We start from the raw sequence: 22,049 nt of genomic DNA on the forward strand, positions 1-22,049 counted from the left end.
CACAGAATTGAACCATGCAGAACACAGAAGAGCCACAAGCATCAAAATGACACGACTACTTGGCCTTTGATCATTATGAGGAATGGATACCACAGCACTCGTAGGAATCTGAGAGCAGTGGTGCTAAAACATGCATCCCCACGTGAAATGTCTCCAAAACCCTCCTAAGACTGCATGACTAAACTCAGTTCTCATTACAAACAATTGGTCTTGAGCTTCTGGTAAATAAGCTTCACCGACAACCTCAGCAGGACCTTATCCTGGTCCCCTTGAGAGAGAAGTTAATAAGTTGAACACACACAGCTCATTTCTTATGAGACTTCTCATAAGCACAGCTGAATCTTAATTATAACAGGGCATCAAAGCGCTCTCAAACTTTGGGGAAAACACTAGCTTTCTATTTCTGTGTGACCTACATGCCTCATCTTCTCCCCAGCACTACTTATCTCCTCTGCTCTGTACATGTCTGCAGTGACAATTTTATGCAGAAGACTTGTATACCAAAACCAGAACCACACTCGCCACTGCTATCTGTCTGTTGGCATCACTGCTATCAGAGTACAGAAGGGAATACATTTCCATACCATGCATACAGAATATGGGAAAGACTGAAAGATAAAAGGCATGCAGCTATATAAAACACTATTTAAAATTTCACTCAGGGCAGGTTCATGCTATGCACAGTAGTGCTTGTGCAATAGGCAATGCTCAGCAGAGATGCTAGTCATCCTTTACACCTAGCACTGGTTCCCCAGGCAAGTAATTGTAGGCAGTCAAAGGTTAGTACAAAGCCAACATGAAAGGAGGAAATATTTCACATCTGTCTCTCTTATGGGAAATTATTTCAGAGTGAATTGCTGCGTTTCAAAACCTCATGACTCAGGGAGCTGTGCAACAACCATCATTTCCCAAGCAAGCTAACACCACAAAAGCAGGCCCCTTTACCTACTGACACCTCTTCCCATGCGTTTGAAGGTAAGTGCAAGTAACTGTAACTCTCTCGAGAAGGGTCTCACCAGCAGGCTTTGCACACTTACAGTACTTAGGAATCCCAACATTTGGCACCTTATAAATGTCAGAAGTCTCTGAACATGGGAATGTAGGGTGTCTGTCTACCAAAGTGTGGTCTACACATGATCATTTCAAGAGGAGCTCACAGCCTTTGTATTCTGCCAAGTTACTGAGTTCATGGTACACTATAATGCCCCACGTCTCTAAAGCTTTAGTTTAATTATTTCCTGTATTACTTACACATCCTGGAACTCCTCCAGAGATTTCTGTGGTGTGAAGACATTTAATAAACTGATAATCTGAAAAGCAGAGTAAGACAAAAGGAGGAAGACAAGTGATAAAGGTAAGCAGTTGAACCCATTTTGAAGTGAGTGTTAAAGGACAAACTGTTTTCCACTGCTCAGTTTATACCAGCACTTCTCACTTCATGGCTCAGTAAGAAGCTGGCAACATTCAAAATAAAATGCCTCACACCTCTAAGATTTCTTCAAGGTGCACTTGAAATGGTTTCTGAAAAAAGGATTAGTAAGGAATGATAAACCAAAATGATAACAGTGAAAGGTTCAAAGACCAGCCTCAGCTCAGTCTGCGGGAACAGTCCTCTTGCGACAGCCACAACTATCTTATATATGAAGAACGCATGTCTGAGGGGAGAAGTAATCAAGAACCATCGTACTGTAAGTAAACAGAAGACCTTCCTTCTCTCTGACATCGCTTCAACTCCTTTGAGGGCACTTATCCACACAAACTGACACAGTTTCCATCCCCAGACATACTGCATTTCAGTAAAAGCACTTCAAAAGGGCAGGTACTTTCTAGGCTAAAACAGGACTTCTGTTATGCAAGGTGTATTACTTGCTTTTTAAACATGCTGGGCTACTGAAAGACACTGACAGCAACATGCAAGGCAGCACAGAGGAAAAACGTGACCTTAGGGATCCAAATTCCTCGTGCTTTCCTTCTTGTGGGTGGGAAAGGTAGGAGATGGAGGCAAAGCCACCATGAAGATCACATCTGAACCTCTCCCTCTCTGCCTACACCACCTCTCTAGGCTTGTCTTGACAATCTTCACCTTCCTGTGCATTTCTCAAAACTCTTAATCAGCAAATGCTGCACTGTCATCAGCTTTTATGCAGCATTTTAAAACACATATATTCAAAATGCGTATCACTACTCTGCAGTCCTCTGCTCTTCTCCGTCTATTCTAAACTAAGTGAGAACACATCATTCTCCTGCTTACATGGAGGACTACTCACCGCCGCATTTTCAAAGCCTGCTGGATTGCTCTGACTGAGGGTAGCTTCAATCCATGCCAGTAGGGAAGAGGCAGGTACACACCAATTGACAAGGTGAAACAAGGAAAAGTCAATGCCCAGAGGTGGGGGCAGAGGACGTTAAAGGTGACAAATCCCACTTTTTGTCATTTTAGGGCCAAACCTTTTTCTTTGCATGTGAATTTGTGACTGGTGCAAAGTACCAAACCTCAGCTTACATCATGCTTTTCAAGCTCATCTATGTTCTGCATAATGAGAAAGTAATCTCAGGATCTGAGGCAAGAGTAAATGTAGCTAACTGAAAAAATCACTCCTATTGAAAGGAAGGGGCATCCAGCAACAGCAGCAGAGGAGGAACTATAAGAAAATAAAATCCTTGGGAAGTCCCTTGAGTCCATTGGGGCAATCCTACACAACCTATTATAAAAACAGCAAGTGTACATACAGGCAGGCAGACAGTTCTAAGTTGCTATTAGCATACAGACATGAGCTAAGTCCACTGCTACAGTTAAGGATATTTTACTTCATTACAAATTCTAGATTTTATACAATTGGTGGTGGGTGTACAATGCAGGGTAGTCTAGGACTTCCTAACATTGTTTATTTCAACAAGAGTGCTTTAAGTAAAAGGAATGGTGCAACATGTTGTGGCTTCAGAGTTCTTGGTTCCACACTATTAGCTAACGTACATGTAATGTATTTACATGGAAATGGTCAAGTGTTTTGGGTTCTTTACTTCCTTCAACATATTAAAAATAATCTTATAATGATGGCCCCTTATCTTGCACAATCTGTACATCACATCTGCACGATACTAGGTTTCAGATGAAGTCCAGAACAAGGAGTGACACTTGAGCTGGGTACTCCAACTCAAGAAACACTGCTTTGAGTCTTGAGCCCTAGTGACAGGAGGATGGAGCCAGCATTCCAACCATCACTTATGTATTTCTGGAAAAACAGTAGACAAGAACATATTCTGCTCTCTCCCCTTCCATCACCCCCCGCCTACTCGCTGGGCTCCATTTGGCACAGCCTTTACAGTAGTATATGCAATAAACTCATTCCCCTATGCCAGCAAATAGTGTCAGAGAGAAGGTAGCCCTTGAGCATACTTTACTTCTCATTTCCCCTCTTGTAAAAAGGCATCCATCGTAAGAGGTTTCTTCCTAACAAACCAAAATGTTTGTTTGTTTCCTATAGAAAACTTACATTTTTATGATTCACACACTTCATGAGGACCAGCTCTCTGTATGCTCGCTTGGCGTGGGTTTGGTTCTGAAATGGTCTGCTGAGCTTCTTAATGGCCACGTTTCTGTCAAGGACAGCATCATATGCAGCACTGCAGTAATTACAAACACAAGGGTTATACGTCTGAGAGGATATCCTTCATTTCAAAGGGCAAATTCCTGGGCCTCAAGCCTATTATTCCAATTTTTCACCCCAAGAATAGTAGTGGAACAAGGAGAGAGTGTCCAGGGAGAAAAAAAGAAGACATCAAGAGGAAACATATGCCACCACATCAGCAGAGTATAGCATGCACCACTGCTTCTGAACTCTAGTTTCATAGGAAGCTAACATTTATTTTCAAGGAGTGAAGAAAAAAATAAAACGTTACGTAACTCTAAATAAAAATACAATAAAAACTTGATTTGAGAAGTTCTTTCCTAAAGCAACAATGTGCACTGGGTGCAGTGGAGAGACATATACTTTTCCCATCATGATTAAGGACACTTTCACCAGGTGGCTCAGTGAGCAATTTCCCACTTATTTAGAATGAGTTTTGTCTTTTTCTTATGATATTTTTAATTAAATCAAATTATTTAATTATTCCTATACACCACATCATCCAGTTCTACTTACAAACCTAGAAAAAGAACAATTTCACAAAATGTCTTTGTCATTTCCTTTTAGTACTGAAAAAATTGTTGCATATGCTTAGTTAAAAATTTTGACAACGTGAAGAAATACAAGCTGTGGTTTGCAGAGCAGGCTCTTAAAAATGGGCTTCTAAAATTCTCTTCTAGCTTTTAAAATATTTTGCACAACTTTCACATATTTTGATAACCTTTCACCTCCTGTGAGTTTGTACCACTTTTATTTTGGTTGCTGCAATATGACTACACAAGTGCCAACTTCTACATTTCATAAAGCACAAGTTCTCAGACATGTTCTCCAACTAACAGTCCTCAGATCCTGTTCCCGATTCCCCCTTTTCTCAAGAAATTAATTCCTGCTTACTGTAGGCATTCAGTGACATTCACTTACAGCATCTTACTGACCATGTACAAAGCAGAAAGCATACATCAGAAGCTTAGTTACATAGCCAACAAAAATTTACAAGCTCTTTAAAAAACTTTGGCAATGTCTGTCTTGAAATACCTCCTCCACCTGCGTGGTTTCCAGTTACACTACTCCTACATCACGAACACACTAAATACATCCCTGAAAAGAAAGCAGCTGATTACTAGAGGTGGTGAGGAACACTTTGAAGAATACTTTAGTAAACTACTGACATTTGGGGCAGGATGGTGGGATTTCCCCCTGAGAAGGTCTGCAGACAAGGAAAAAAAAACAACAGCTTATGAATGTCCTTTGAGATATTCTGAAATTTTCAGGGAGTTCCATTTCAATATTTTCATAGTGAAACTATTTCAGTTCAAACCACAAATTTACAGAGAAACGTACAAATAAATAGAAAGCCAAAAGAGTTTAAAATCATGATCTTTCTATATTTAAATGCTTCGCCTCTATCATTGATGGACAGAGGCTTTGAATATACTTTAGCAGGCAAATGTCTCAACTAATCCATATTACCTCATCACTCAACAGCTTTTAAAAAGAATAGCCCACATAAGAGTCAGTTGAGTTATATAGGAATGTTTTAAATCACTTTCATCTCATTTTCTATTCATGTATTTTGATTTCATTAGTTATGTCATATCATCAAAGGAGTTACCAAGCAGTAACACCAAAAAGTTTGTCTGTGCAACCATTTTCCCCAGTTTCTGTTCTCTGATCATTTTTCTGATTTTTCTCTCTGTCAAAGCAAGAGATACAAAAGCATCAATCTAAAATCAGAAAAACAAAGCTTTTTTAAGCCCTAGGTGTTACGATCCATTTCCAGTCCTCTACGTATTGTAATGGCTGCTTCCTCAACTATGGAGAAAAAGAAAACTAAGATACTCCTTCGTACAGCACTATTTGCTTTGAGATACAAGGATCTCACTTGTAGTTTTATTCTTGCCTTCTATCAAATAAATGGAAGGTGTCCAACCACTTCAAGACATCAATAGGTAAATTCATTGCACCAAGTAAATTAATAGTACTGATGCTTTTTGCTATTCACTGGAGAGAATCTTTTGTTTCCAGACAGCCAACTATGCATTTTACTACAATGAAATTACAGACACCACACGTAGATCCCTACTACACAAAATCCTTTCCTCAGAACACCAAGATTAGCACCGGTGATATATAACAGCCTTAAGACAAACTTCCATCACTGGCAGAAGAGTGGCTGCATGAACAGGTGACTCAAGGGAACAGGAGTAAGAGAGAGTAACGAGCGTCTTAGAACTGATGTGAAAAGGTCAAGCATAAAAGGCAATTTCAAGATCTCCAGTAAGACAGCAGATTTGCATGTAAACCCTGTGCTCCTTTCTCTGGAAACTGTATTGGAACTTTGCAACTATGAAATTATTTTTTAAATTTATACAGTTGCCTATTTTTGTAACAAAGACTATAATTCAGCTCCCAGCCTTGTAATTAAATTTTAGTTCTACTTCAATATGAGCTCAGAAAAAAGAATCCTCCAAGCTTACTATCAAATCTCTGGCAGCTGCACAGATGGAAAATGCAGTAAATAAACTCTTCCATTGTAAATTCTGTTTATGACTAGTTTTGTAAGGTAAATGTTAGTGTTAAAACTGCCTTTTTAAAAACTGTAAATAATTTCAAAAAGAAAAAAAAAAAACACCAACAATTTAGCAGAGAATAGTTCTAGCCAGATGTGAAAATAAATTCATGACTACCAAGGCTCATATGTAATTATAGCTATTTAACAACTTTTTTGCTGACTCCAGAAAAAAAAAAAAAAAAAAAAAAAAAAAGAAACTAAGTGCAATTCTTCTTAGTCCAATGGATTTACACAAACAGCTAACCATTTACCACTAATGCTGTGCATGAGTTCAAGCTGCAAGAATCAATTATCAATGCTCTGTTATCACACACTTGAAGGACCAGGCAGTCGTTTTTCCATGCAAGTTAGCAAGCCAAGGGAAGCATTCCAGTTAGACATCCAAGATGCTGTTTCAATAGACACAATATAGAATGGAAGGAATCTTTTAATCAATTATCTCTTTTAATTAATAATGAAACTTAACACTAGCCACTCCCATTATAATCTACCACAGAACTGACTGACAAAGTCAGAGAAAACATTCTTTTAAAATAGACTTTTAGAGATGGGTAGCAAAATGGCAATTTTTGATAGTCTTCAGCTTCAAGACTCTTTGGATGTGGGGTAGTTGCATCCTTTTCAAGCTCCTTGTGTTTTCTCCAGCCACTACTGGACTACAGCAGCCTTTCTCAAGAGATGATGGACTAGAAGCCCAAAAGAGAGGAGAAAGCTCCCAGCTGTCAGCCCCCAAGGACAGGCTGTGAAACAAAGATGTACCACTGAAACTGGACAATTTCAGAAGTAAAGGTTCAAAACTTAAAGGAACCTGTTAGAGAACTGGAGCTGTCATTCAGTGTCCACGTGCTTCCATGTATTTATTAAACCTACTGCACACAAAATCTAGTCAAAAAGGAAAAGACAGATCTTGCTCTTCAGCTTGCCCAAGCCTGCATTTTATGCAGTACCCTGAAAAAGCTTGTTTTCAAACTGTGCCTCAAAGACTTACAGCTCTGGTACCAAACTGAAATCCTCTGAAAATGAGGAAGTTCATCATCTGCTTCGCATGATGGATTTTACATTTAGATATTAAGTATTTCAGAACAAAGAAGAGCACGCTTGGCACATTTTGTCTACAGAGTATCCTGGTCTCATGTCTCATTATGTTATGGTATCACTGAAATTATTACTGCAGCATTTCAATATATATATTTCCTTGTGTCACTATGGCAGACTTATGCTGTCTTCTACTTTGCAAAATAGAGCACTCCAAAGGCCCTGGTTAAATTCAAGTGTTTTAGCTGACTTGTGTTTTTTTCAAGTTGTTAGATTTAAAGCTCTCCGGTTATCTGCACATTAAACAAGAAAAGGTGATTTAAAGAGGTCTATGCACATTTGTGTACAAAAATGTAGGGAAAACACTAAAAAACAGAAAAACTGCTCACTTGAACAGTCATAACTGTGCTTATAGAAACAAGACTCAGGCATAGCTAGAAGAAACTACTTGAAAATCAGCATCTCCCCCGCTGGATCCTTGGTGGTGTGTATCTGGATAACTATCACCCTAGAGATTTTGTTCAGAGATCCGAATGCACACGTGCATTTTCTTAAGAAAGCAAACACCAAGAAGTCCAAGCCCACACTTCATGCAGTCCCTTTACTTTCACCCTTAAAGGATTATAAAGTATTGCTTTTGTATTCATGGGATCCGCAGTGCAATTTGAACACCTATTATTCATTCTAAGTGCTGCACTCAGCCCCATTGCTTCAAATGTCAAAGCCAGGCAGCCCTTTCTAGCAGGAAAAAAAAAAAAAAAAAAAAAAAAAAAAAAAGGAAGTGCAGTGAATTTATATTTCTAAAGGTAAGAAGATTCAAAAACTTCACTGTGAAACCTATTTCACAGTTCAGGCAGATTGAGACAGCCATTATCCTCTCAATTTTCAGATTTGTTGTCTGAATTAAGATGGCTGAGCCACCATAGAGAAAACAATACAAGTTGCATGGATACAATGATTATTTTTAGCCAACATATTTACCACGTAACTCCACTCGACATACTCCAACAGTGCTATACTGTAAATTCTCCACTTACCCTACTGCATAAAACTATAAAACCACAACATAATTCACGGTGCAGCAAAACAAGCTATACACTTCTAGAACCACTGGGAAAAACAGGAATCAGAGGCTGGAATATAGTAAAGAAAAGCAAGCTCTGGAATAAAATTTGTCCTCGTCTACTTCATGACAAATTGTCCTGTTACTATGCTGAGCCTGCACAAATGACTTTTTTTTTTTTTTAAAGAACAACTACATATGTGAAAATATCAAATTTGTTGATGTTAACATAGTTTTCTTTCCTTAAAAGCTCTAGCAGCTCTTAAACTCTGTCACCATCACAAACCATAAGCACATGAACAGAAGCTCCACACCATGCAGAGACCACAATCACATTGATTGAGCTGACGACTCAGATGCACAAGCTTATGCTCTTTTGGTTGTACAAAAATAGCTCCGCGGCGCTCTCATCTGCCGCTTGAACTTCAATTTAGTCATCTTTCTAGTTACACGAGCTGGTGATGCCCTAAAAAAAGGCATCTCTTTGGAATCCACCGCTCAGTTTTGTAGATGGATGCAGGATGAACTCCTTTCTCAGAGCCATTCTCACTCACAAGAGCTGCATCAGGACAAAGCATGAAAGGCAACACGGCAACAGCTGTCCTGTTCCTGAGAGGCATGCCAGCTGATGTAGAATAGGTACCATTTTAGTTTTTCTGGTGATTAAAATATTAAGGAGAATGCTTACATACTTCTCATTTCTATATATTCCACTGATTTTTATACTTAACTCTGTAAGTGACTCAGTTGTAGCATCATTTTCTGACAGAGCTGTCAGAAGAGAAGTGGTGCTTTCTGATTCTGCATTTATCATGCCACTAATTCAGTATTCATTCTGCACGCTGGCAACTGCCAGGCTAGGAAATTCAGCCTGGTCAGTGATACAAACCAGCATTTTTTCATTCTGTTTTTTAAATCCTCTAGACCAAAATGCTTTCCTTCACACAAGTGACGCTTAAGAGATAACAATTTCTTGGTTTCCAAACCATACTGCAAGCTTGAGAATTTAATGAAGCCAGAGCAAGGTAAAGGTCTGAAAGATGGATCAGAGCTAGGGATGCTTATCAGTGTTCCATGACAGAAAATACAAGGGCAAAAGAAGTTGCTGTCCAATTTGTAGTAAAACCCAATCAAGTTCCATCTGCCCAGCATTTAGCAAAGGGGTATAAGATAAGAAATCTGGTGACCAATTTCCAGATTTGATGTTCTGAACTCTCAGCAGGGTACATACACTTGGGACACCTTTCAAGGTTTGTTAAGTGTCAAAGCAGCAAAGCCAGAAGAGTTCCAGTTCCCTCCTTCAACAGCCATGTACAGAACTAAGGAATTATGGACACTAAGGAAAAGTCTGAGCAGAAGCTGAGTCTTTAGTACTTTCCAACTGGCAGTCATGTGATGATTCTGTTATTCTTGGATCTGCAGACTGAAACAGAAAACAGCTACTGTCTTCCATACCCACCTCACAGTTGTAATTTAAAAAACTTAGTGGCTTATCTGATGAAAAGAACAAAAGCTGTCAGTTTAAGGAGAAAGAAACAGTAACATTTTTTTGCTGCATTCCTCAACTGCTTAAAAACCAAAAATTCAACCAGCACTGAAATCATATTGTCAGCAAGCGATCATCTACAACGTGATAAGCATAGGAGGAAAAAAAGTTATTATAAACATTAACCCTAAAAGACTACTCAAACTCTAGTTTCCCAAGGCAAACCCCGTGACCTCTGCAAGGTTATTCCAAGCAGACGCAGATAATCAGAGATGCTGAAACATTATCTGTTGGTGTTCTGGGAGGGAACAAAGCCCATGCTCACACTTGGGTCACATTTACCCTCCCTGCCCCTACTTGATAACTAACTCATCCAGTATGCTCATGTCCAGCTGGGGCAACTCACAGTGAGGGACATCTCTGACACAAGAAAAGATAGCAGTGAGTGAAAATGATGCTTTATCAGGATATAAAATATTTCACCTGCTGTACAGTAAGCCAAAATGGCTCACCACTTTAACAAGAACAAATGAATATGCCACTTAAGTTGTAGGGTTGCTCTGTTACACCATAACACATCAGAAATTACAAGATTTTTCCTGATTTCCAAATGCATTTTTCATTTGTAAATGAGAAATGAATTTCAACTGAATGGAAAAACTTACTACCATCAATACAGAAAAGAACAAAAGCAAGAAAACAAACAAAACCAAAAAAATACACTGATGTCCTCTTGGCCACCTGCTTTCACACCTGCTTCTCAGTCCTTCTCCTTACTGCTGCCCTTCCCAACTGCCTCTTTTTTATCACCAACTCTTTCTTTTCAGTTCTCCCAATAGCACCATGCAAAACATGTCTTATATTGTTCAAAAACTTCACTTAGGCTTCCTATGCAATCCTTTGTTTTCTATTTTCTTTCTGTTTTGCTTAATATCCGTTATATTCTGGTTCTTCACCTGTCCCAGGTGTTACTGCTTATTGAAGGAAAGCAAGTCATTGGATGACAGATAACCTTTTGCTTTCTGTTAAACACACAGTGAAAATCTGTAGACCACTGATGTCAGAGAATAAATAGCACCAATTCATGCTGACAATGAAAGCTGAATGAACTAATCTACGTTTCATTCCAGACTTGCTCTATTTTTCTGTTTCCAGGTCAATTTCTTCCTTGTATTTGCCCATTTATTTAGATGCTTTGCCCTGTAGCCCCACTGCTATGATTCAATATGGTCACAGCAATTTTCCTACTGCAGAGGAAACGTCCTCTCCTTCTCTGCTGTCAGACATGCAGTAATCAGTGCGGAGGATGCAATAATCTTCATTTCAGCAGTGACACCATTTCAGGATAATGGATTAGAGGGAAAAGACTGAACTCGGTTAAGCAAGGACTGCGATGCACTGACTAGTTAATTCCAATCCCAATTGCCTGAGTGAACTGGTATTTACCTGCATCTGATTTCCAAGCAAAGATAAACAGAGACTGCAGGTGAAGCAAGAAGAGTCTTAAAACTGTTGGATGTGACAAAGTACAGGAGCAAAAGAGATGCGATATGAAGAGGAGGAGACCTGGTAGAGGCCATAAGAAAGTCCCTGGTGGGGTAAGAGCAGATAGGTGTTTTTCATCCATAAAGGGAGTTATGAAATGTTACCGCCTGACAGCCAAAAACCTAAATAAAAATGAGTTATTAACCACCACAGAAAGACCTAAGGCCACAGAAATGTCAGTGACTTCTCTGTAGCCACAGAAGTTACTAACAGCTGATAAACACCGGTGTTCTTTTTTAATGGCACTAAGAGTCACAGATGCTTAACCATATCCACCCATGACCACGAAGAAACTTGCTCTCTACCTAGGAGCTGTACTGAGCCAGCCTGAGATCCTGGGTGTCACCTCTCTCACTGGAGCCACAAAGTGCCTCTGCAGCACTTCTGCTTATCACCAGGTTTAGCAAATACTGCTCTTAGGGTTCCTGCTCTTTGGGTTCACAAAAGCAGGTTGTGCGCAGACAGTTTCTAAAGCAGCTGATTTCATTTTTTTTTGTTTTTACACACATCTGCACAGGGAAAATTTGGTCTGGATTTTGCCTGCTGAAGTTTTGTAGTCATGGAAACTATACAGGTTATTTAAGGCAAAAAAAAAAAGGAAAGAAAGATGGAGTCAGAGAAATAGGCAGTCTTGAGTACTTCAGAGACAGCCTCTGATCTCTATGCTCGCGGGGCACACTGTGGCACTTTTTTATTGCATATTGTTTGTAATGCCCAGAATTTAAATTACATTTTCGATTTCTATGCACTAGCGAAGGGGAATGAAACACGAGACGATAAACATGAAATACATGGTGACTATCTCCCTGCCAGGAGTCTCTGCAGTTAAGCAGCAAAAGGATATGACAAAAAATATTTGAGGGATATTTTTGGTTAAGTAATTACATGCAAGTCCATATCCTTTCATTCTTTTAAGCTTTCAGGGGGAAAAAAAAAAAAAAAAGAAGATACAAACAGTAATTCTTGTTCAAATGTGACATCTCAGGTAGCTCTGTCATTTAAAAACAGCTCTACATCCTGTCTCAGGTTCTCTCACACACTGTTCCTGTACATATTTTTGTTTTCTTCTTGTTTCTTAAAGAAATTAACAGACAGAAGTAGTTTTAAGAATCAAAGCAAACATGAAATATAAGCTGCTTATTCTTAAAGACAATTAAATTAACATAGCTGACTTTTCAGATGTGTAATGTACAGTTGGACATACAGCAGCTATCTATAATCCTTAGGCAGGCCAAGCTGAGTTATTTGTTCAGTCGTTAGCAAGAGCATCGCAAGACGTTCCCTCCTATGCAAGCAAACTGACTCTGAGTATGTGCTATTATGCCAATCCTAATAACATTACCTTCACAGACAAATCTGCCCAATTTAGATAGATGTATTCACTCCTAATATTCCAGAGCCCAAACCCACAGAGATACTAAACCTTTGCTGTTTCCACTGGGAGTCACTCAGCACCTTACAATTCACGTGCCAGTGATTCAGAGACAATTTCAACATTTGCTATTTTCTGAAGAACTAAGTCATAGATTTTGCAGAATGAAAAAAACAGAACGTGCTGTTCCAGGTATAAGTCAGATGGTGATCAATGGCTAACTGAATACATGTAATTAATTTTTTGGCATTTTAGGGCAATGACATGCTAGCAAATCCAGAAAATACTACAATGTAAATGCAAATTGTCATTGGAGAAAAGCTCTGCAATATTAAAATGAATGACTGAAGCCTGAAACTTGCTGTCAGTTTCCTTATGGTATTTCAAAATTTAAGAAATTCCTAAAGTGGAAAAAAAATAATAAACTGGCAATAGTTCAAACCATGTACTCTTGGGAGAAATAAATCTCATCGAGTGTTGCCACTGTATGAGACAAAAAGCAGAAAATGTTTTTAAATTGCTATGCTCATTTCACTAGCAGTGCAGTAATAGTTCACAGTGCAAACTGACAAGGTATTTGCTATATTCCTCATACAGAACACTTGTACAGCTCTTGAAAGGCTGTCTTCAAAAACCTCCTCAGGAGCAGAGTGTCAAAGCACATCAGCAAAGCATACAACAGCACGAGAAACTTAAAACAATCTGAACTAATGGATACAAATTGGAGAATCTTTAACAGAACAGGATAAATCCGCAGCAGCCATCAACAATTTGAAGTGCAAAGAGTCAGCAAGACGTGACTGCGGAAACGAAATGCAGCTAACCCAACTCAAGATGTGCTCAGCACTGACTCAGGAAAGAGCCTACAGCCAACCAAATTAACACTGCCACTCCCTTCAGGGCCAGGGAAATTGTACCTGTAACTGGAAGCACTGTTCATTCCTTTTTTTTTTTTTTTTTTCCTGAATAACGTGTTCTTTCTTTTCTTCTAGCAAAATTCCTGCTCTGCTCCACGATGGGAACACCTTTGGATTTCAGTGGAACTAGGCTGGTTTACACAAGCAGGCACACTGACATCTATCTATTTCACCTCTGGCACCAAGAAACAAAAATATTATTGTCAGGGCATGGTCCCACCTTTCATTTATTGATTTCCAGATATAGAATAGAAATAAAAATAAGCAATAGAAATACGGTAGTGTGTTAACTTGATAACACTCAGATGCCCACCCTTCTTTGTCCTTTTTCACTACACCACAGCACATGCACAACCTTCTTTCCTTGATTATTGAGGGCTGGGAGTTGAGTATGAAGTGGAAACTCCATTTTTCTTCAAGTTTTACCACTACTCCCATTGCAGTATCCCTTTGGAGCCTTACACTCAGACCAGGATTCAACTGTGCTACACAAAAATGGATATTAAGAATAACGGTCATACAAAAGAGCTTATGTGTTTTTGCAAACTCAAGAATTCAATGTTCTTCACCATTTACGAGCCCATTTCACAGAGAAACTTGTCATGTTAAATCAAAATCTACTTCTAAATGGCTCTGTTGATTCTTTCAGTCTTCAGTGACTTCTAGAGGCCTACAGGAAGAAACAGGCTACCCTAAATTATATACAATAAGAAAATATTTTAAAAAAATATATGGAGAATTAGAGTAAGTTTTCACCTACAGGACACTTCCCTGGGACAGCTCAAGGAGAACAGCAATGAAAACAAACTTAATATTGGACATGGCACAGCGGACAGGACATGCATTAACCCTATCAACCACCACTCTGACTCCATCCCCTGAGCCTGGGCACTGTGGTGACTGTTTCAGGGAGAGAATCCACAGGTGGATAACCAACCAGGAGCACCATCAGCACAACACTGTCAAAGGCAAGAACTTTGCACTCCTTAATATTCAACCACCAAATAACAATTGAATCAGCAAAGGAGAACAAGCCTTAGACAACACGGCAAGCTATTGCTTGACTTACTGTTATAGCAAACTCAAAAAGACTACCTGCTTCATCCTCATACTCAAAGAGATCATAAAATCACCCTACTAATTCCAAAAAAACAAACACTCCAAAATTGCCCAGTTTACTGCTTCAAGGATAATATTAGTGTCCTAAAGATCTGCAGATGAGGAACCCATTTAGGGGGGTTCTAATGTTTCCAACTGAAGAGTTCCCAGGTCTCTTCAAAACCATCGTCAAACCATCAGCCTGCTCCCATGCTCCTCTCCCAGAAACATTTCTCCAACAAAGCCAAATTTCTTGCATAGCACAGAAAGCATAAAGCGCAGCCCAGCTAATGCTCCTCTGATCAGCTGACACAGCACTAGACCATGTCCCAACATCCCACAGCATGAAACCCTGTCTTGAGTCTTCAGAAAAAAAGAAGTATTTTCTTCAGTATTTCAGCTGAAAGACATCACCATCGCCCAGACAACTCAGTCTTCAAGAGCTAACAAGGTCTTGCAATAATGGACATAGCTATAAGCACCAACACAGTCCTAAACAGGACCAGTTTCTTTGTAAACTACTACTACGATCTTAATTACTGTCATCCCTGTATATATAGGTTACACCTTTGCTGCCTAACTTGGAAAACAAGACTTTCTCCCTGCCTCCACCATAAATTCCAGAGCCCCCATACCCCCTTCAAATTGTTTTTAGAATATTCCTACACAATGTACTTTTTCTAGACATCACAGGCAGTATGATATTATCACAGACGGTACCAAAACTGTTAACTGCAAGCTATAGCAAAAAAACTTCAAGATCAGCTGCCTTGCTTCCAGGCAAAAAGCACTTACGTGAAACATAAAAACTTCCCACTCCAACATCAGCATATTTCTGGTGATTTTATGCAACACAAGAACTCCTCTCCATCCACCCTTCTCTAAACTGTTCATATCATATCCACAGGCAAGAAGTGACCCGGCTCTTGCTCTCCCTTATAAAATTAGGCAGTTGTCACCTCTCCTCCCTTCTAACATCGCAGAGTGGAATCAAGTCCCTGTTCTCCATGTGGTTTAGCTGCTATGTATCTAATTAAACCCAGAAAAGTGCACTCAACTTATTTTTACCTTTCAAGTTTTCTGTTTCTATTGCAGACCTAAAGATCAACTCATGATCAAAAGCCTGTGTACTTTTCCTAACTGTAACACTTGGTCCAATAAACAGTAAATTTTGTTTCATGTTTTGTTTTCACTTGAACTTTTAGTTGTTGTTTTCTCACTTGATTTTCTGTCCTAGGACATTTCTAACTTTTCCCCATCAACTCCTTGTATGAAAGGCAAATTCCTATTATATTAATTTTATTTTGCTTAGCTTCTATTTTTTGTTGTTGCTGTTGCTCACGTTTGATCATTACAGCAATTCAGTTGCAGACAGACTCAACAAGATCTGATTTTATTCTAAAACAGACTACAGTCAGTAGGAAGAGAAAATACATGATATTTATTTAAGTGGACAACTGGCACAGACTGAACATTGTTAGTACTTAACACAAAATCATATTTATTTTTTAGAACCAATTTTAAAGTGTTGTTTAGCCCTCTACTGCTTAAGATATGAAATAAAGTACTTGATACTTTATTTGATCAATCTTTGAACTCTTGTGTTCTCTAAGTATACTAAAGGTTGGATGTGGCAGACGGAGGACTAAGGATGTGTTGCTAATTGTTGTCACACTGCCAAATATAGTGCCCATGTCAATGATCCAGGGAAGTCTGCTTCCCTAAGTTACAAGAACCCATTGTTTTCCCATTGCCTCTAACTACAAGGTAACACACACTACATCAAAGTCAGAAAACAGCAGTGATAAAAGCAACATATGCAATTAGGTTTCACCTCGGATCAATTTATAAAGATATAAATGTCCCACAATTAAGCAGGCAACAAATGCCCTCACAGAGCCATTTAAACACATGCCACTTCAATTGAAATTAAAGAGCCATTTCTAAAAATGCAGCCAAAAGCCAAAAAAAATGTTGTAACCTTTGAGCATCATTTCAAATTCCATAAACCTTTTGTATTATTGAGAAGAGATAAAAATTTGTCTTTTGTTTCCATTTTTCACATAATTGCAACACCTCTTTCAAAAACAAAAGAAACATTTGGTAGTTACCTCGATACAAAAGGCTTCTGTTCCCAATGCTTTAGCATGCTAGCGGATGTGACCACTTTCTATATAGCTCTCAGTGACTTTTACTGTACAAAGACTAAAATTACAGGGTTTACTCAGGATATAATTTGCACTGCCTCTGGAAATAGTGCCACAGTTGTCAGTTATAGTAAGATCTTTCTCCTGCTGTCTTGCTAGTTACATTTTGCTATGTGGAGAAAAACCCTGTGCTAACACTCGCACCAGCAGCAGAATTTATTAGGCTCCTTTTGCCTCAGGATGTCTGTTGCCTGACTCTTATTTGTGCAATTTTAGACAATGTCTGTGATTAGCAAACTGTGAAGAAATGCAAGAGGCAAATCCTATTTAAAAGCACAAGAGAAACTGCTGATACTCACCAAACTATTCCCTGAGCCCCAGAGCCAATAGGTTTCAAGTTCTGGTAGCGTTTGAGAACTGTGAAGGTCGAGTCACCTACTTCCACACTGTAGAACTGGTTGTCAACTTTGCTTTTGCTCATGTTGTAATGTTTGGCAATATATGACACATCCACTTGTTTCCCAAATCCCTGTTGTACAGAAAAAGGGAAGGGGAGAGGGAGGGAAAGACATAGAAACGAAAGCTGGTAAAACATCAGAATATTGATGAAACACAGTCAGCCTAGTTTTCAAATATAAATTCGTCATTTTAGGCTCATTGTCAGAGATCTGCATGAATCCTCAAATGCTTTCTAAGATGGTGTCAAAGCCTCTTTCTCCCAGGAAGATACCATAAAAACCCACTGATTGAAGGCAGCTGGTGAATTCTCCAGCTGATGGGGGGGACACAGTTACTGTCAGCTACTGGTCTGCACTTGCCATTGCTTTGTGACTGCTGGCTTGTGTGTTTGTGCTGATTCTGCCCTTATTTGTATTGCAATAAATACATTATCTTAGAACAAGAGGACTTGTATCAGTATGGAAGTGAACAACAGACACAGAAATCAGACTCTTCATTATTTATCAGATAGAGTTAAATACTATTAACTCTACATTTTTGTCAAATAAGCTTGTTGAGATGAGTAGTAAAACTTTCCCTTAGTGTACGATAAAGGCCTTGAGAGCCTTTCAACAGGAGCTGCAAAATAAAACAGATCAGTTGATGAGAGAATTGTGACCTGACCTGGTTCCTGGACAGTATTCAGTAGCTCAGGGGATCCTCAAGTTCTGCATTTCTAGGGATAGGAGAGTTGTTCTCATGATCTTACAAATGCGTTAGTTCCCAGAGAAGACTAATTTTCATCAAACAAACACAAGTTACTGCAAACGTTTTGTGCTTGCATAGCAGCTACCACTGCAGAGCTGTAACCTTCACTGTAGTTGTGGAATTACTATGCAAAAAGTTCCATTATAACCTTTTTACCACTTCCATTGAGCTCTGTTCACTGAAGATTATGGAGTATGTAGTAACGTTTAATTACATTAAATGATGTAATGATGAGATAAAATTCAGAATTTAGCAGTTTAGTTTAGGATTTTATACTATATGATGCTGAGCAGAGGCTGCAGAAGTTCAACCTGTTACAGACTTGCCCTGAAGTAGCTGATGATTCACTCCCCCAAGTCAATGTTTTCCCAATGTACAATGTTTCCTCTGAGGAGGAGCCGAGCCCAAAAGTACACATCTTCTGCTGCATATGCCTCTCTGCCTGTGCATTCATTTCAGTGCTCACAAATGCAGCTTCTCCATTTTCTTTCTTGCTCTATTACAAATTGATTTTCCAAAGGAAAATCAGCCATGCTGCATGGCTAAACAATACCAAATTGAATTTTGATGGCAAAGAAAAATGAAAAGTTCCTTTGGAGAATATTATTTTTTCGTTGTAAAATGACATAATTCCACTGTTCCACGAGGCTGGTCATTAAAAACAGAAAAATCATCCTGCCAAGAACTCGGCCTCTCAGGTTCACCTTATGACTGCTAATATCCTTTTTCTGTCACTGATCTCACTTGAGCACCTGCCGTCACTGGACGGCATTGGTTAAACCTAACCATCTCATTTAGAGACTTGAAAACATTCTAACAAACGTAGCTGTTCATTCAGACAGAAAATCTCATTTCAGAAGAGCAATTAGAAACATTATATTTACTCATGAAGCAGACACAGGCAAAGGATTCCCTATGCCAGCCCCCAAATGCAGAAGGAGGCACATGGACACCGAACCAGGGCTAAGTTCAGGGCTAAAGAGTGGAGTAAGTCTGAAAGAGGTATGACATATTCCCATCCGATGAACAAAAATATGCATCTCATTTGCACTTGTGTAACCTTAGTCTTAAAACTCCTTCCACTATGTGAAGACAGATGCATAAATCTGGCCAGCTCAGCTGCTCACAGACCTGGCATTGAGAGGCTTAATTTTAATAATATGCAGGAATTAATTCCCGCTCTCCCTTGCCAGACCAACATATTTGGAGAGTGTTTTGTTCTGATGCCATTATCAGGGCGATGCAGACAATAGTCAACGTTAGCTCCCGCTACTCTGAAACCAATGTTATGTAAATATCAGCATAATTATGGCAATTCCTTCCTGAGCATGAAGCACAGCCAGCTCCTCTGGAGGTACAGACAGCATGGCTTTCTCAAAGCAGGCAGAGGACCGGATTTTGGTCTGGGAAAGCCAGGCCAGCCAACAACAGAGGCTGTGCTGGTGGAGGGGACGTGGAGGGCCGCAGCCATTGAGAGCACAAAGGAAGTAGTTTTGGTTGTTTTTTAAAAAAGAAACTTTTTCTAAAAAAAGCAGAGGGTGGTAAGGAGCTTTGGTAGATGAAACCAACACCAAGAATTACTTAGAAAATTCAAGGCAGGATAATTTAGTACTCCAAGCAAAATGCCTCTGGCAAGCAAGGCAGGCTTCAGCTCCAGGGCCAGGCCAATCTGTCTTCAGGTCAGCTCCTGATTTGCTTCCTGCCTTTAAAACCACACTGGTAACAAAATGTAGCAAAAATACTCTATTTTGCTGATGTAAAATAAGCAAAATTAAAACACAGTAAGCCTACTGCCTAAGCCCGAAGTACTGCTTACTACTATAAGAACGGTGGGACGATGATATAATTATCCTTGTCACGATCGTAATTTAAATCAAATCCCTAAACCAATGAATTAACAGCGTTAGTGGATTAATCACATTTGAGCATATCTCCAACCGAGACAACATGTAATCAAATCACAAACCATCTCCAAGTCAATACAAAAGTCACTTCCTAAACACCGGCAAGGAAATGACAGTTTTGTTTTACTCAAAGTGCAGCTAAAACGGCTTTGCCCTAAAGCAAGGAAATTCATGCTCATAGCAGAGCACATCAGTGTCAGTTTTCATTTCAAATCCTGATTAAAAAGGTCTTCTCCGAGTCTTCAAATCCACGTTGCTGATCTCAAAGCAACATGGACACCACACTTGGGAGTCTTTGTGTTCCAGTCCCAGTGCCCACTGTGGTCCTTCCACATGTGGGAATAAAAATGTTGGTTTTGCACAGTTCCACTGTTTAGAGGGAGGGAATGTGGTATTGAGATATGCTTGCAGTGATAAGAAAGCTTAACAGACAACCTTGTAAAATGCAGACAACCAGAATCCTTAGAGCAATTAGGCAGAAATCACTGTGTAAGAAACATACCACCTCAAAGAATATAAAAGTCAAAAGAAATTTAGCTTATAACAGGCCGGCAACTGGAAGTCATGTATTGTCTGTGAAGCACTGAATAGATTTGTGAACCTGAATTACCCAGTCAATGGGGAAGCAGGGGTGGGTCCCGGTCATCAAGATCTCACCCACAGATCTCAGTGCTGGCACAGCAGTTAATGGGCTCCTTTCCTTACAGCCTCCCCTGCCCTCTTTCACTACACACCGTAAACTACACACAAATCAGGTTTTCCTCTGCAATGCTTACAAACTCTCTGCTGGTGGCTTAAGTTAAAACCTTGATGATCTGACAGCAGAACAGGAATTCTTTGCATACACTCTTCTGTACTCAAACTTAAAACACAACCTGCTTTTGTAGCTGGCTGATACTGTCACCTTAAGAAACCAGAAATTAGCACTTTATTAAGAATTACCCAGGGAAAAGAAAGGGGCTTATACACTTGCCAATTGGGTTTACTGCAGAAATCACATTGCTGATGGACAGGTCTTGCAAAGGTCTTCTAGAAATTTCATCGCAGTTCATAAATGTTCAGGTGAACTTGAAATGAACTTGGGCAAGTTACAGGACTGGGACTCCAACATAGCAGTAAACATTGCAGGTGTGATTAAATTATCAAGTGCAAAAGTCTCCATCCTTTTTACTTGGAACAAACCCTAACAAGTTTCACAGACCTCTGTGCAACATGAACAATTATTGCTGACAGACAGACAAATGATGCATTTGAGTATCATTATTCCACGGCTGCCACAGACATTTGGACAAGGGAATTACAGTCTGAACACTAGCCAGAATTTAACTTTCTTTTCCCACGTACAGGAATGCACACACCATTTTCTTGGACCAGTAACAAAGCTTGTAACACATACCTAATGCCATCCTCCTTCCTCTGCACTGGGAAACTTGAGGGTAAGAAAGGGAAACAAGTTTTTCAGACCCGACACGATAGCCATCTGAGCTGGGTCAGTTAACTGGATAGCCGTATCCACAGTTACTTGCCTCATATCCCAGCCACTCGAGAGGGCAGGAAACCAACTGTCAAGACGCAAGGGTTTGAGGTGAAGGAAAATGACACTTTCACCATAATTAAATGCCTAGAGAACATGTATCTTGTTTTCAGAGAACAATTATTTAAAAATTCAGTCCAACTCAACTTACTGCCTGAAGCACAGCTACAAGCTGCATATTTTTGCTTTTTTTTTTGTTTGTTTTGTTTTACAGCATGGAGAAGGGTAGAAAGCACAACAGAATAATGCTATTGCTTCCTCTGTTCTGAGGGGAATTATTTCCTGATACTATCCCTGTTTATTTATTGATTTCTACCCCACGAAAGTAGTATATAGGCTATTTTTCATTGATGGATATTTGTTTCTGAACACCATTCCTCCCATTATTAATAAGCTGAAAATACTGTCCCTTCTTACAGCTCTAAGTCTCACATACACGTTAGCTTTTACAAATACAAGCCATTTAGCCTAAACTGCCACATTAGCATGGTTCTCCTTGCACTTCATAGACAATCAGAGTTGTATGAAGGTATGGTAATAA

At 39.4% G+C, this 22,049-nt stretch overlaps 1 protein-coding gene across 14 annotated transcripts in view; it reads right to left on the reverse strand.

The window, feature by feature from the left end:
• Window positions 1-22,049, reverse strand: part of MAPK10 (mitogen-activated protein kinase 10) — a 121,702-nt gene that overhangs the window by 37,069 nt on the left and 62,584 nt on the right. For 13 of the 14 annotated variants that reach the window (XM_084518049.1, XM_084518056.1, XM_084518050.1 and 10 more), the window contains 3 exons: window positions 17,224-17,393; window positions 3,495-3,624; window positions 1,252-1,310 (listed from right to left, as the gene is read on the reverse strand). In XM_084518049.1, the coding sequence (XP_084374175.1) occupies window positions 1,252-1,310; window positions 3,495-3,624; window positions 17,224-17,393 (359 nt within the window). Of the gene's footprint in view, window positions 1-1,251; window positions 1,311-3,494; window positions 3,625-17,223; window positions 17,394-22,049 lie in introns of those variants that run through there. The other variant, XM_084518047.1, reaches the window with a different exon arrangement.

The sequence above is a fragment of the Aythya ferina genome (assembly GCF_964211825.1).
Source record: "Aythya ferina genome assembly, chromosome: 4".
NCBI lineage: Eukaryota > Metazoa > Chordata > Aves > Anseriformes > Anatidae > Aythya > Aythya ferina.